This window comes from Galleria mellonella, unplaced genomic scaffold, assembly GCF_026898425.1.
Source record: "Galleria mellonella isolate WM207_F2 unplaced genomic scaffold, CSIRO_AGI_GalMel_v1 utg139, whole genome shotgun sequence".
In the NCBI taxonomy this organism is placed as follows: domain Eukaryota; kingdom Metazoa; phylum Arthropoda; class Insecta; order Lepidoptera; family Pyralidae; genus Galleria; species Galleria mellonella.
This window is the reverse complement of record NW_026441995.1, coordinates 10,384,759-10,400,701: the sequence shown is the minus strand read 5'-3', so window position 1 is coordinate 10,400,701 and position 15,943 is coordinate 10,384,759. Positions and strand designations below refer to the sequence as shown.

Sequence of the window (15,943 nt, the reverse complement as noted above, 5' to 3'; positions counted from 1 at the left end):
CACATTCTTGTCTCTATGAAATCTATGTTACTTCTGTCATACCACTTAAAATTAAAGATGTCTTCTATTAAGAATATATAAAACTAATTGGTTTTTCTCTCTCACAAAAATATTCTAGATGTAGTTTTTTTGCTGTGGAATAATCATACATTCACCAGTATCTGGCAATAAACAATACATCTGATCTTTAGACGAGATTTGAAATTCTCTGCATTATTTATATTTGACTATATATTGTTTGAACCAATGGTCATATTATGTGTTAGCTCTTATAATATTATATGTATGTTAGTTTTAATGGCATACCGAGTGATCATGACTGGAAAGAAGCCATATAGTATATTTAAAAAAAGAAAAAGAATGATTTGAATATTTTCATACCATTCTTGTATCTCTTCATGTAATGTTTTATAACTATAATTTTATTATGTAAATAAATACAAAAACACTAGTGGAACTATAAAAGTGGTATCATTTTGGAGGACGTAGTCTACCGAGAGAGAGAGCAATATTTTTATACACTTCATTGATATACAAAAATACACTTTAACTTTCTTAGGCATTTGCGCAAGCATAGCACATCCCTAAGCGGATCTTGCTGCGCCATAAACAATCAGAAAGTGAATAAATAAGAGAAAGTGTAAGGATTCATGCTCTTCTTTACGTGGTTGTAATATCAGAAGTATCAAATTGTTTTTATTGATGAAAGTATTACCTCGTAATTTGTAAGCGTATTTTTTTTTTATAATAACAATAAAACATTTTACTAACTAATAAATAGTTTCATAACCAATTGACGATGAAATTGCAAACAGTGGTTTGCAGTTTAAATTGTATGATTGCTTGCTGCATCGTTGCTCTGATGTAGATTTATGATCCATTCGCAATAGATCTCTTGACAATGTTTGTGCTATATAATACCTAACCTATAATACTAACGGTCACCTATTTGCAAAAGTTTTTATAAACTTAAGTAAAAGGGTACTACATAATGATTTCGATTTCACCTTTATATTGATCTGTTATTGTTAATATTTCAACTATTCATTGTCCTTTCTCATAAATGGCTAAAGTTATACTTGATCTGAAACATATATCAAATAGAAATACCATAGATAATAATAATAATAAGTGGGGGGTGACATTCACCGAAATCATCCCAATCGTAATGTCGGTGATCGGTTTTATCCCAACCTGTCTGGAACAACATCTCAAACATTTGGGATTCCGAGGCGGTTCACTCCCGGGAAAGATGCAGAAAGCGGTGCTCTTAGATTCTGCCCGCATTGTACGCCAGTTTCTCTCCCTAGCGCCCTGAACCTAGGACGACTGTGCTTCTGCCGGGGGTTAATTGCCATCTCCTCTCCTTAAGAGGGGAGATGAGAATTTTTGTAAAGTTTAAAAAATAATAATAATAGATTTATAAAGAAAGAACGCTTAATATACCAACATAACAACCTATTATCGGCCCATTGTTGGGCATAAGTCTTTCTCCATTAAAAGAGGAAATTAGCATACTATAACCACGCTAGCTAGCAACTTGTAAGGGAGTTAAAATAATTGTAGCATTTTGCAAAGTGAAATCTGAAGTTTTCAAATACAGTAAAGTGAATGCAACTTTGTGGTCAGATGCATTTTAAATGTGAGGTGAACGAAGTGAATTGAATTCTTCTATTATACCTCCCCAGAGCTATTGGTAATTTTAGCATGGGGGTCACGTGTCATGCAATTGTGGTTCCCTTTTATCGTACAATGATCGATGATTGTACACGATGAAAGACGATTGTTAAAATTATGATACATTTGAATCATTTCATTAAAGTATGTTGCATGTTCGTGCGATGGCGGAGTATTTTTAAAAATACATTTGAGTCACCATTGGACATTGGAAAAAGCAACTTTTTTTTTACTACTTAGAATGGCAAACAAGCTGACGGCCCACCTGATGGAAAGTGGTAACCGTCGCCTATAAACATGAGCAGTACCATGGACATAACAGAGTATACTGTTTCGCCCATGATACCTACCATGCGTTGCCATTCCTGAGGACTCGGATGTAATTCCTCTGTACCCTGTAAATTCACGCCATATCCCAAATAGTATGGTAATATGCTAAATATATCATAAAGATCCCTGTCCTGTAGTGGAACGTTAAGGGGTTGCCATGATATGTAAATATTAATGGATGAGTTACAAAAATACTTTAATATAACTAAATCTTTTCCCGAAATATAAAGATTTGAAATATTAGCGGATTGAAATTATGAAGAAGTTTACTATGAAACGTAATTTCGAAGTTTCAGGTAATAATTTCATCTTCCGCTGCTAGGTTGAGTTTGAAGATATCTGCAGTGAATCGATTCCAACAAACAGCAGCTTGACGTGAAATTTACTGTCTAATTTGACTTTAATTCTGTTGTCCGACTTTGTCATAACACTCGAAGGATACCAGCTCTGAGTAAAAATTATTTGTAGTTATCCTTATAAGTAATTCATTTATAGGTATGAAGTATTATGAAGAATGCTTATAATATAACGAATTAAGGTATTGTCACAGATTATTTTTACAGAATACTAGTATATATTTACACATAAAAAACTGATGAAGTTTTACCATGTGCGACTACTCTTCGAGGAGGGTATAATGATGTAATGCGTCACGTGTGATGTCAGTACAATGTCATGGACTCATGTATAATTGAAATGTAACGGTCTCCTAAAATATAAGCTTTGAAAGAACTTTAGATGAGTAGTTGATTAAAGATATGAAATTACAATGGATCAATTGAATTTGATCTGTGACTACTTTATTTTCAACCGACTTCAAAAAGGAGGAGGTTCTTAATTTGATTTGAATTTAATTTGGTTATATTTTTTTGTTATTTTTATTTTACCTCATAACTCCGTCAGTTGTAAACGATTTGGATTATTTTTTAACTGAATGGAAATTTTTTTTATACAACTTAGAATGGCAAAAAAGCTGACGGCCCACCTGATGGAAAGTGGTAACCGTCGCCTATAGACATGAGCAGTACCATGGACATAACAGAGTATACTGTTTCGCCCATGATACCCCACATGCGTTGCCATTCCTGAGGACTCAGATGTTATTCCTCCGTACCCAGTAAATTCACGCTAATTCCCACTCTTCAAACCGAAACACAGCCATGCCAAGCACAACTGCTTTACGGTTGAAACACGAATGGGACAGAGGTACCCAAGCAATCGACTTTTGTACAAAGTCTCCCTCTGGTGGATATCCTTACAGTTTGGTTCCATGACATGTTCGATACATATGGAAAATGTTCAGTAGTTTAGTTTTTAAGTAAAAATAATTGGTTTTAATTTTAATTATGACAGAAACAAAAAAATCTGAATTCTTTTTACCTGAAACTGACGAATGGTACCGCAAGTCTACCAAGGCAAACTTTTGGAATATAATTTATGAATAGTCTTAAAGAGGTACCTACAATAAATTTACACTACACCTCTTTGTAATATTCTATATGAATATCACTTAAGTATTCCTTTAGTTTTTTTAGAATATCTTGGATTTTTTTTGTTACTTGTTATTATATATTTACATAATAGTGATTATAACTTTTTTTGCGTTATCGTTGCGTGTTATCATCTATCACAGTCGATTGATGGATTATTCTGTTGAATATTTTTATCAAATAGCTGATATCTGCGAGATATACCGGAACTTTTGTTCTTGTGAAATTTTTTTAAATATACGAGTATATCATGACTTTATGCTACATTTGTGAAAATGCATCCTAAAATGTTTCTTGTTTTAATTTCAATTTACAAAAAAAAAATATATTGTTTTTATATAAAACAACATTATTGCAGAAGAATAAGGAATAAGGTATATACTTTATTGATATATACTTATGTATAAAAAAAAGGCTTCAATAAATTGCGTTTGGTTATGGATGAATGATCAGTTCAATTCCGTAAAATCATTTTGTGACAAAGTACGCTTATTTGTGGCTAGCGTGGCCGTTTCTGCTGTTTGCAGTATTTGGCTAATTTAGAAAGATTCAGCGCTATAAAGTATGATGTAACTTATTATAAATAGTCAGATCACATTTTAAGTTAATAGCTAAGTTCGTTATTTATAATAACACGCATATGGCTTGTAACTCATTATAGATGCGGTTACAGCTACATCTGGATATTATAAACATAATTGTTAAAACATTGTATAACAGGCCACAAGTAAACTTATTTGTTTATGTAATGGCTTACCTGTTTATCATCTTTAACTTAAGATGTTTTTTAACTTTCAATTTCCGTTGCGTCTGGAAATAAATATTGTTAATCTCGTACAAAACTTTTTTTTTTGCTGTAATTCGTTTAAAATCAGATTGTGTTGTTTGTGTTATAACTATATTGTTACCAAGTGTTTTGATTTATTTATGTATAATGTACGATGTTTATTATTTTATCACTATTATAATGTTTAAATCAACCTTAAATTATATTAAAAAAATATATAATAATAAAAAGTCAAATAAGCTTTGTAACATAAATATAGAATTTGAATTCGATATATAACTGTTAATTTCTTTTGAATAGGTCCCTACAAATTGAGTAGGATTTGACAGTTGAGACTGAAATTGATCTTCGTCCATTGAATATGTCTAGACGAGATAAAGCTTTTGAGCGTCCATCTACTGCTTGCTATCAATCTTGCTCAGCTACGTTGGGCTCGTTGGATGTTGCCCTGGAAGTTTAGTATACTGTCACTAAACCAATACGTTTGCCCTAATGTATTATAGTATTATATGTTATTTGATCATATATCGGAGAATGGTAACTTTTGAATTATGATTTATATAATATATTAAAAAAAATTACAAATAATAATGGAATCAGGCGTAGTTAATTTTCCTTTTGTGTTATATGTGTTATGTATACATTTCAAAATACTATTGTTTTATATAGCACATCTTTTCTAAGTGTTCGTAAGAAATAATCCAATAATTGTATCAATAATTTAATCGGCTGTACGTACAATCTTATTCCACATTCTACTTTAAATTAAACGTCAGTCAGTTTGTTTGATAACAAGAACTAATTTATCGATAATATGTTTTGTCAAAGTTATGGCTGATAGTGTTAAGTAATTCCTAGTAATACATAAATAACAGATCGATGCCAACCACCGAATGTGCTATTCTATACGAAACAGTAGCTCGATCTTGATGGAGTGGAGTATACGTTTTCGCGTTCACTTTTCGACGCTAGAAGATATTGGTGAAAGGTTTATTTACAAATGCATGAGCGAAAGTAAATGAAAGACATCGATTGGCGATAGCTTTTTACTAAACCTTGAAATGTAAATAGAGACAACACAAAAGATTCGATAGGAGACTGTAAGTAGCATCAAATATTAATTATTTGTTAACAACTGATGGAGAATTGTTTCTGAAATTGTTTTGTTCGATTATGATGTAATAGACGTCACGGCGACTTGATCTGTTTAAAGTTTTCAAGCGTTAAGAGTTTCTAATCGTATTTGGATTTTCTGCTATTCCTATTATTTGCAAACCGAACACCTGCTATTTCGTGCAAAAACCAGTCTAGACATCCTTAGCATTAAGTGTTTGAAATATGCTAACCATTGAAAACTGTTTTCATGTAATTGTCGACCTTGTTACTATTGTGTAATGATTCATATTAGTACTGATTGGTACAGATACATAGCATGGAAACATTCCTGAAGAACTATGGTCATATTATTATGTCGACGCGACCCAACGGACGCAATGACCATTAGCTCAGCAGGTGACGAAACTAAATTACAATTAACTTACAATCTATTTATAAATTATTGCATTTTAATTGGTAGAATGCATACATAATATATTAAATAACATATTTTTCAATTATTACAGATTGATCGATGTTGTTCTATATATCGAAACTTCAAAATTTTAATCCAGTTGTTCAAATCTGTAAATAATATATTTATTTCTTAAGAATATAAAATTATCTTTTTCTCGCCAAAAGGAACATGAGACTTGTCTAGATAGATTTCAGACCAATTAATAGAGTATACGTGGATAGGTTGTTTTGACTGGACTGGCGCAGCATTATGTTTGGGGTTTCCAAACAGAATGCTGGGCGATTGTCAATGGCCAAAACTGTTGTAACCAAAGAATGAAAATCATTTTATATATTTATTTTCTTCCATCTTCAGTTTTAGTAAAACTACTGTCAGGTTAACTTGGCCTTAACTTAGTCCAAGTCGTACGATGCGATGTCACCTTTTATGATTCCCTCGAACAGAGTAGAATCTTAATAGTGACCTTAGAATTAGATAACCTATTATTATATTATCTATTTATATTAATATTTAACGATTCCTTACATAAGACTTTCTCTTAAATATTTCTCTCTTCGTTAACTTTCTATTATATTTCACAGTAAAAAAAAATATCGTTCTTAATTAATTCAAATGTTTATTGTTATAGCATAAGGTATAGTTTTTATTATATTTATATTAATTATTAGTATAGTTTATATAGTATAGTTATATATAATAGTTTATATATATTTTTAGTGCAGAGAGAGTATTTCATTTCCGTTTCTTTTCAACATTTGTCTTTATATCTTTGAGGTACATTTGAGTATTATTTTCAGATCAATAATCTCGAATTACTTCACGTTTTTATTTTCCAAAAAATAAATAAGCGGTGAAAATTATAATATGGAACTATTGTTATACACATAATTTCATACATAACGCTATTATAGTTTTTGTTATCGATTCAATCTCTGGAGTCCTAGACAGGGAACACCGGTATTGTAACAGGGTATCGGTGGCCGACCGCAAATTGCGTTAGTTTCACATTGTGGCGAATACGACGGGAGCTCACTTATATTCATTGTATTTGAATTGTCCTTGGTTTTATTTAGAAGTATCACAATTATTGAAACTAAATCAATTATTAAAATTCTAAATATATTATTATATAGTTAAGATTTTAATAATTTGTTTAGGGCTTTGTTCATACGTATAATTTTTATGTAATTACAAATTGTAAATAAAATAAACTGATGAATCAACTAATAGAAAGCGGCAACCGTGGTCTGTATTAATACACTGTATCACTCACGGTAAGCATCGTACTTTATCATATCTGAGGATTAAGGTGTACGTATGACTATGAATATTACAATTTTAATAGCATTATTAACCCATTCCTTTGACTAATATCATGCAATCATAGCTACATGCCGGCGGAAGCAGGAGGGGGTAGAGTTATCTATTCACACGAACTTATAATTTTTAATGGTGTACTAATGTGAAGGATCATTAGTTTTAGTATACGGGGACCGTTAGTTAACGACCTTTATCTTCACAGAGTTATATAAATATGATTTACACAATACACGCCGTTAATTAATATAGAAACAATGGACTCGCGCTTACAATGGTGTACGTAACTTCTATCCAATTTAATGTAAACAATTACATTACCTACTGTATCCACTGATTAGTATGCGCTAAAATATTTTTCTCATACTTTTTTTTGTATCGTTATGTTTTAAAACATTACGATATTAAAAAAATATAAAAGTGAAAATGTTGTGGCCTGTTATTTTCTTGACGAAGTGCTTTTTGTTACTTCGTAAATTGTATATGTCCGAACGATACGATTTGATACGTGATCGATAGAGCCGATCGGAAGCATTCATCCTAATTGGTATTTCAATAGCCAAGTTAGTCAATTGGATTCATGTGTAGAGAGATTTTGTGCTGTCTCTCTTCAGCTTTCAATTATGTCAATCGCAATTGAAAACATGTTTTTGTTATATTTATATATATTTGAAAATATTTTTCTTTTGTTTTAGCAACTCAAAGATGAACTCGGCGAGGTGGTGGCCGAGTTGGAGGCCTTGGATGGCCAGGAAGAATGCAAGCAGAATAGTAAAGCCAAACAGATGAGCATAGGAAGGAAGAAATTCAATATGGACCCCAAGAAAGGTTTGTATTATTATTCATGCATATTTATATAATCTAATTGTACGGACACTAGAGAGGAGGTTAGGACCTTTCTATTCTCGAAATAAAAAGGTATTTTAAAAACTTTTACTATATTCTAAATGCATGCCAAATTTTATCATCATTGTCAATCATCTTTTCAGTGGAGTCCGGGTGATAAACACACCGACATACACAACATGTCATGTATTCATATCTATCAATCAACTTGTCTGTTTGTAGCAGTATTAGCATAGGTATCTACTGAGTTATTAATATGTATAGATACAATACAAATATGAATAACATGCGTAATTTTATATACCTACCTGTTTGACTCTATAAACCAGTTTTGTGATTCACTGATGCGATTGAATTCGTATTAATATTAAACGATTAAGTAACACATTAAATTCTAAAATAAGACGCCTGACAGTGAATTTTCGCAGCTATAAAGAGTAGGTATAATGATGTCTTACAAATAACTGGAATGATCGCAATAAGGCAGGTGTAGCGTTCCCACGGACAGCCGGGCGACATACACGGAAAATTGTTCTATTCCTGTTCTTTTATATTACACCTGTCCATCGAACGCTTAGTGGAATCCCATGAATTGTACTCGGCGACATAATTATTTGAATTCTTAGTCATTAATGTCATTAAAAGCCACCGGCAGCGATTTGTCGGGCAAATTTTCGAGACTTAAAATGTCGGATATAGTAATGAATGGAAGATAATTCAAAATTTTAGGTCAAGTAGTCCCGAGACCGATGAACACGATAAATATAAGAGTTAAATTTATAAAGAGGTAGGTTGATACATATCTCGCTTTTTACACATTAATAAATTTTTATCAAGTAATATATAACTACATCATCATATCAACCGTGGACAGTTACCACTGTTGAATAAAGGCCTCGCCCTCGGGAGGTTTTGCTAGTAGTTGCCGCTTTTCACAGACGGGAAAGCATACGTATTTAGGCTTTGCTGATGTTTTAAGAGGGACACTGCTGCCTTTTCCAAGACCATTAAATTCTCTTAGGCTATATACAATATACGTTTCGGATATTCTTGATTTCTTAGAATGCGCTAATATGGAATAGAATATAATTATTTGGCATTTTTAGACTCATATTTACTTCATTATGTAGCTACCCCTACATATCTTTAGCATAATGTGTAGGTTGTTTGTGTTTTGTAGGTTGCAGTCTTAATTGCAGAACTGGTATAAGTTACGTGACGTCAGAATTAAAATAAATATAACCACTAAAAGTGTCAAAATCTTGTGAAATTCCAGTGTTACTTGTATTGCTCTATCATGTTTATTTGTTTATATAGATAGAATAAAATCCCTATTTCTTTGTGGTAAAAATAAAAATAGTCAAATTAATTCTCCAGTCGTCGACACAGAACAGATAATAATAGCAATGTGGGTTCCGTTTCCTCGGGCTATGGAATCCGATGGATTTAGCATGTAGATTAAATTATTTAAATACAAAATTATATAAATACTATTTATTATGATATTCTGTACTTTAAGAACAATCTTTGGAAGAATCAGCAATGTCACATTAAAGTACAGAAGTATTAACATGTTAATTTAAGATAAAAACATTAATATGTGACTTCGAAGTTGGTTGTAGAATAGTTTTGTTTTTTTGTGTTCAATTCTTATAACAGTACATACTACAATACAAAACATATTATGATACTAGATCTTATTCTCTATTGAGATTACGTATGAGTACCAACCAAGAATTTGCGGTCTCCGTCTAATCTAACAGGGAGGGTATTCGATACTTGAATCTCTTATTACATTACTCGAGTATGTACCAGGGAGAAAAAATTTAATACAAAATTATGCATGGAAATTTTAGATTATACTCCCGTATATAGTATACTTAGTATGTATATCTGTATTTTACAAAAGTACTGGCTTACATATTGCATTGTATCAAAGGTAAAATTATTTTGTATCGTCTATAATTGATTTTGTATGTTTAAACCTTTCAAATATATCTTTATCTACTCTGCATAGATGTTGATAATTATTTCCGCAATTGGAGCTAGTTATGCAGAAAAAAGCCGTATTACCTGGGATGTCTATAAGAGATCTATGCCTGCTTTCTGTGTAAGTAGCTACAATTGATATGGTTTATTTGCTTGTTCATTTCATTAAGAAGTATATATAATATATATATTTTTTTTATTGTATTAGTTATTTTTATGCTGAAGAAACAACTTATAACATTAAGTATTCTGTAAAGTACTTATTGAGATTTAATCAGGAACATAAAATATTTGAAATAATTTATGTTATGCCGAGGTATGAGTCGGCATATTATTCTATGTAATAATATGTTGTTACATAGAAATAGAAGTAAATTACACTTACCATCTTTGAAATGTTGTATTATATCGATGACTTCACTGTAAGTACGACATTTTTGGCATTGAATTCTTGATGCGAATACAGCCAATGACACGAGCAAACAATGTTTGCTCAAATGAATAGTATTATGTGTCACTAAATTGTTTACTTGGAACACTAAAATGCTTTAGTTTAATCGTGCTTGAGATGCGATGATTAATGTACCAACCGTTAAATCTATAGTTATAGCATGTACGCATACTTAATTTAAAAATGTTAGCTTTTTTTCTGCGCAGAGAGCAATAAATGTCATTTAAAAAGACTTAGTAAACTTGATTGGATACATGAATTGACGAGAGATCTAGACAGTCTTTTATACTGGGAAATTAGGTCACCTTGTTGTAAGAAGTAGCTTGTTAAGTTTCTGTAGCAACTGACGCCTCAGCTTCGCGAGCCCTGTACCGGTTGAGCTGTTTATATATGCAGGTCCTATAAAAAATGTTTATTCCATTAGAGATATTTCTAAGGAAATACGAGTAGTACATATACTTTTTCCATATAAATGTGATGGTACAATAAATGCTTGCAGTAGTGAACAACATACTTATACAAAAAAATATTGAGGTTTTTTAAAGGGAATCTTTTGATTACTGCTGTGTAATCAAGCCATCTTCTGAATGAGTATAGATTGGTTAATTTAATCATCACTCAACTAACGCAGAATGGCCTAATTACAAACCTATGTTCAGAAATTCCCGGACAAAGTAACCAACTAGATGTTTATGTTTAGTCTAACCGAGCTCTTCAGTCTGTCCTATATACATTTGCAAGTTTCTGTTAACGACATCTCTACACTTATTGAGCCTGTTCACGTATGTGTATGTTAGTCATAAAGTCTAAAATCAACCCCGAACATATTGATAGTATTCATAAATTATAAATCATTTTTACGAGAAATTTACATATTTGCTTAATTGAAATCATATTTTGTAAAAATAACTAAGTATATCCGAAATTGTCTGTATGGTGGAACATGACAATCTTTTAAGTTTTGTGATATTATATTTTATTATTATTATTTTACTTAAAATATTCATATAATTATAGGCAATGTGAATGGTTGAATAATTATAGTAAATATATAAGATTTTAATGTTTAAATTAGTCATACGAAGATAATTTTAAACAATCACATGACTGCAAACTGTAAATGTAAATGCACAGTTTAAACAATATTTAAAAATAATATCACCATTAAGTATAGTAATGTCATAGCCCAAATTACGTCATTAAATTACATATATTTATCTTAAACTCATAAGTGATCTCATTAAATTATTTCCGAATTATATGATGTGTTAAAATATTTTAATAATATAGAATTGTCAAAGTCAAACTATATTACGATTAATAAAAAGTTCTGAAATATATTTTATAATTATATAGAAAATATCGCGGTCTCTAGGTATCTGCGATCTTCTTTGTCTTTAAATTTGATTCCTACTGGTTACAATTTTGTTTAGAATCCCACTCGCTTTACTTTTGATCAAATTGTGTAACAGAGTTTTTTCGACAATTTTAAAAGTCCTGCAATAAAAAATTGTTTAGACGTAGGCTGATTTACCTAAAGAGGATTTGCATTATTTCTACGTTGTGTGATAATGTATTGCGTGTGGTCCTGATATAGAATAGTCTAATCCTGGCATAAATAGAATAATGCCCTTCTTTTTCCATGGGTACCGTAAGAGACGACTAAAGAAACATAATGGTCGAGGGTTGGGGAGCAGCGTCCCTCTTAAAACATCGTCAAGGCCTACTATGGTTGGCAACCCGCCTGCCAAATGTGGCAACTATTGGCAAAACCCTCTATTCAGGCCTGTATTCAGCAATAGCCAATTAACAGCTGACATGGTGTGGTATGGTGTTAACGTATTGTGGTAGGACCTTGACTAACCAAGCAAAGCCAGTTTATTAGAAGTCTGCATGGAAGCCATTACCTGCCCTACTCATTAGAATATTGATTTGTATTTTCTTTGTTACTTTATGGTGCCTGATATTTCGTGATAGCGAGAAAAAGGTAGCAAGTGATATTTTGATTTTATATCTGGAACATAGCAATGTTATCATAGTCTGTATGTGGATGATTGGGAAGTTGAAATGCTCTCTGATGATAGCAATTATAACCTATTAAAAATAATCAAGTCCGTCGATTATGTAGTCTTAATATTTATATTTCTGTGCTAAACCAAATATTTACCAAATATGTTTGTCATGTATGACATGGGGACCTTCAAAAAGATAAATTAGCTTTTTAAAAGTCCGGCCATGCACTGGCGACTCCCTTGGTGTCGCTAGTGTCCATGGGCTGCGGTGACCACTTACCATCAGGTAAACGGCATGCTCATTTGTCGCCCTTTTACGTAAAAAAAAAAAAAAAAATATTATTAGATCACAGGTATTAAATATTCAATTCATATATTCATTTGTTTACATTTTTGAGTAGACATATATGACGGTGACAAAATCAGAATATTTTAATGTCTATTACAAAAGCAACATAAAATCGGTTTCAACATAAAAACTATTATATGGTCCAGTGTTATTATTACTTAATTATATAAACGAAAAATAATTTATTTAAAACCTAACCCTTTCTTGAAGTCTGTTAAAAATGCCGGATATAGTACACAACAAATCTAAAACAAGGTATCTGGAGATCATCATTAATTACGCTGCATCAAGGTTGTACACAATCTACGTAAACTCTGTGTCAATTTGCTTTGCGTGCCGGTAGTAGACTTTGTTGTAGAGCGGACACCGTTTGGCGCTAACGAGATTATTATCCGTGGTGACGTGATACGTCATTTACTAATGCCGTGTACACAATGACAAAATCTAACAAAAATACATGAATAACCAATCATCACCCTGAAATCAGTCGACCCCCATAGATAATAATTGTTTTTTTTTTTAGTGAGGCTTTAGAAAAGTTACAGTTCGAAAACATTTGTGCGGAAAAGGGATCTATCGATAAACAGATTTTATAATGTTACTGTAAATAGAAGGCAATGATTTGTTTAATCTTACTTATATAATGAAACTGTAACTAGACGATGACTATACATGGGAGATATTGAAGAGAAATTGATTTGAGAGGTCTTAATAAGAGCCAAAACAATTTTTTTATCTGTCTATCCGGATGTTTATGCTAGCATCACGCAAGCACTACTGCATCAAATTGAATGCGGTTTTTATAGATGTTTTTCTGAAAATCTAACTTAAAGTCTGGTGTCCGTTTTATCTGGATACATAATCTAGAAGTGAATTGTGTTATCAATTTTCCTACTTCTGAAATGAAGTAGCAGGCAAACAAGTTAGTTTTCATATAAATTTAGCTATTAGCGGCTCTCTTTGTGCAAATTTCATTTTTCTGGTGATTTGAAATAGTATTCTTTCCCTACTTGCTGCATTATCGTTAGTAGGAGCCAGGATTTATGTTTTTTCCTCCGCTATCTCTACCCGTCCTTGAGGAAGATAAATTACTTCTATTCGTTGCCAAGGATAATGACGATGCAAAACGTATTTAGGTATTATGATCGCTACCAACATATACACTCAGATATATTTAAAATAACTCTTAAATATTATTGTAACTATTCGTGTGGGGTTGGTGTCCTAAAGTGTTAACAGTTTCTAAACCACCTTTGTACACGAAGACGTCTCATCTGATGGGCTTTACTGGGCGACAGCTTTATAAATAAACCAAGTATTTCCAAATATTTTCACAACTTAAATTATCCATCATGCTGTTCAATTTTATATGGATGGATACAAGCATAAAACTAATGTTGAGGTCAAATATACGTTAAGGCTGTTGCAAATTAATGCCGAGAACGAACGTGGGCAGAACTGCTAGAAATAGTGTATCGAATTTATCTATTGCGGCATGAAATATTCGCCTTTTGAGTAAGACGGTTAATGTTGTTAACAAAATGTCTTGAGTAATAAGTTTAATATTTTAAGTCTATTTTATTAGCTTTTTTTTCGTATACTCTTCATCACGTTAAGAGAAAAGATTAAGAGAAAAATTGAAAACATATCTTTCACGTTGTAGCATTTTGTTTCACTACTATGTTAATAGAATTAACAGGGAGAGCTAGAGTTCTGTAGCTTGTTTTTAGCATAAGGTAAATTTTTCATTCTATTAAAATATTTATTAGTAGAGTAAATATTTATATGGGTTAAAGATACGTCCTAATTATAGCTAATGTAAAATCTATTTATGCTGTCAAGCGACAAGTGAAAGATTATCTTTATCTGATCGGTTCTTCATTTGATAAATTGGGATTCTTTATTTATGTAATTATTTTATTTTAATGTACCTGTAATTCTATATATTTGTTTTAGTATTAGGTACATATTTAACATATATGTATAGGTTTATATATTGTATATATTTAATAATTTTATTTTTTAAATTTCATAATTTTAATTAAACAATATCATCATACCTACTTGTACATGAATTAGTCCATTATTACCCTAAAGTTGTTTTGAAAAGATTGCTTTCAGAAATAAGACCACCTTACTCTACTGACTATAACTATATCGTTACGATATTTATTGTTTTACTTATTCCCTATATTGTATAATGTAAATAAAGTTCATTTATTCATCTAATACTAAATCTAATTATGTCTTAAATTTAGTGTGAAAAACATTTGTATATTGAACTGTTGTGTTACAAATAATGCTGTGTTTTACAAATTTACTAGGTATTCTAATCCAGTAACCATTAGATTAGGCGAAGATAATGACGATGAACGATCATCGCCATATGTTACAAGGCATATTAGAAGGTTATTTATGTATTATTTCAATTTAAACTTGATGAAGTTAATTACCATGTCGAAATAATAAATAGTGTTATAACTACTAATGAAATGTCATTCGTTCGTAAAAATAACATTTTAGAAATAGTGTGTTGAAATTTTTGTGTAGGTATGGAAAGAAATCTTAAGGGTTCCTCGGTATTAATCTGAATTAAATTAATGTTGGCTACGTTTAAGCTTTTAATTTTACTTTTGACATAAGATTAATGAGCGCTCTCGTAAGGATTAAGAGCTACTGTACTTTATAAATTTACTACATATTTTCTTAGATTATATCTTTTCGTTTATGAGAGTCAATTAAGTCTTCTGGTCTTTGATCAGACCATGAGATCTATTTTAAGCTTTGAAGTTTATTACGTGTTCTACTCTATAGTCGCCTGCTTTAGTGTTACCTAGTTTATTATGTTTAAGATAACATTATTGATAATTTCTATATTTAAATTTTTTTTCTCTATTAATCTTGTATCCTATAAAGTAGCTAACTCTTGGGCAAAACTTTATTCTTCCATCCTTTTTATCTATCTAGATATTCGCTATTATTGTATTTTATTATATTCTAATAACTTTGTGACTTACAAAACAATTCAAATATTAATTTTGTCCAAGTAAAATTAGCGTCTAGTAATTTATTATAATTTTTTTCATTAGCCCTGCAATTTTCTATGCTTTCATGTTACATAA

General features: G+C 31.1%; 1 protein-coding gene across 1 annotated transcript in view; it reads left to right on the top strand.

Moving 5' to 3' along the window:
* Positions 1 to 15,943, top strand: part of LOC113512862 (cytohesin-1) — a 54,884-nt gene that overhangs the window by 26,084 nt on the left and 12,857 nt on the right. Inside the window, 1 exon segment of the mRNA XM_052903287.1 lies at positions 7,870 to 8,002. Coding sequence (XP_052759247.1) covers positions 7,870 to 8,002 — 133 coding nt within the window.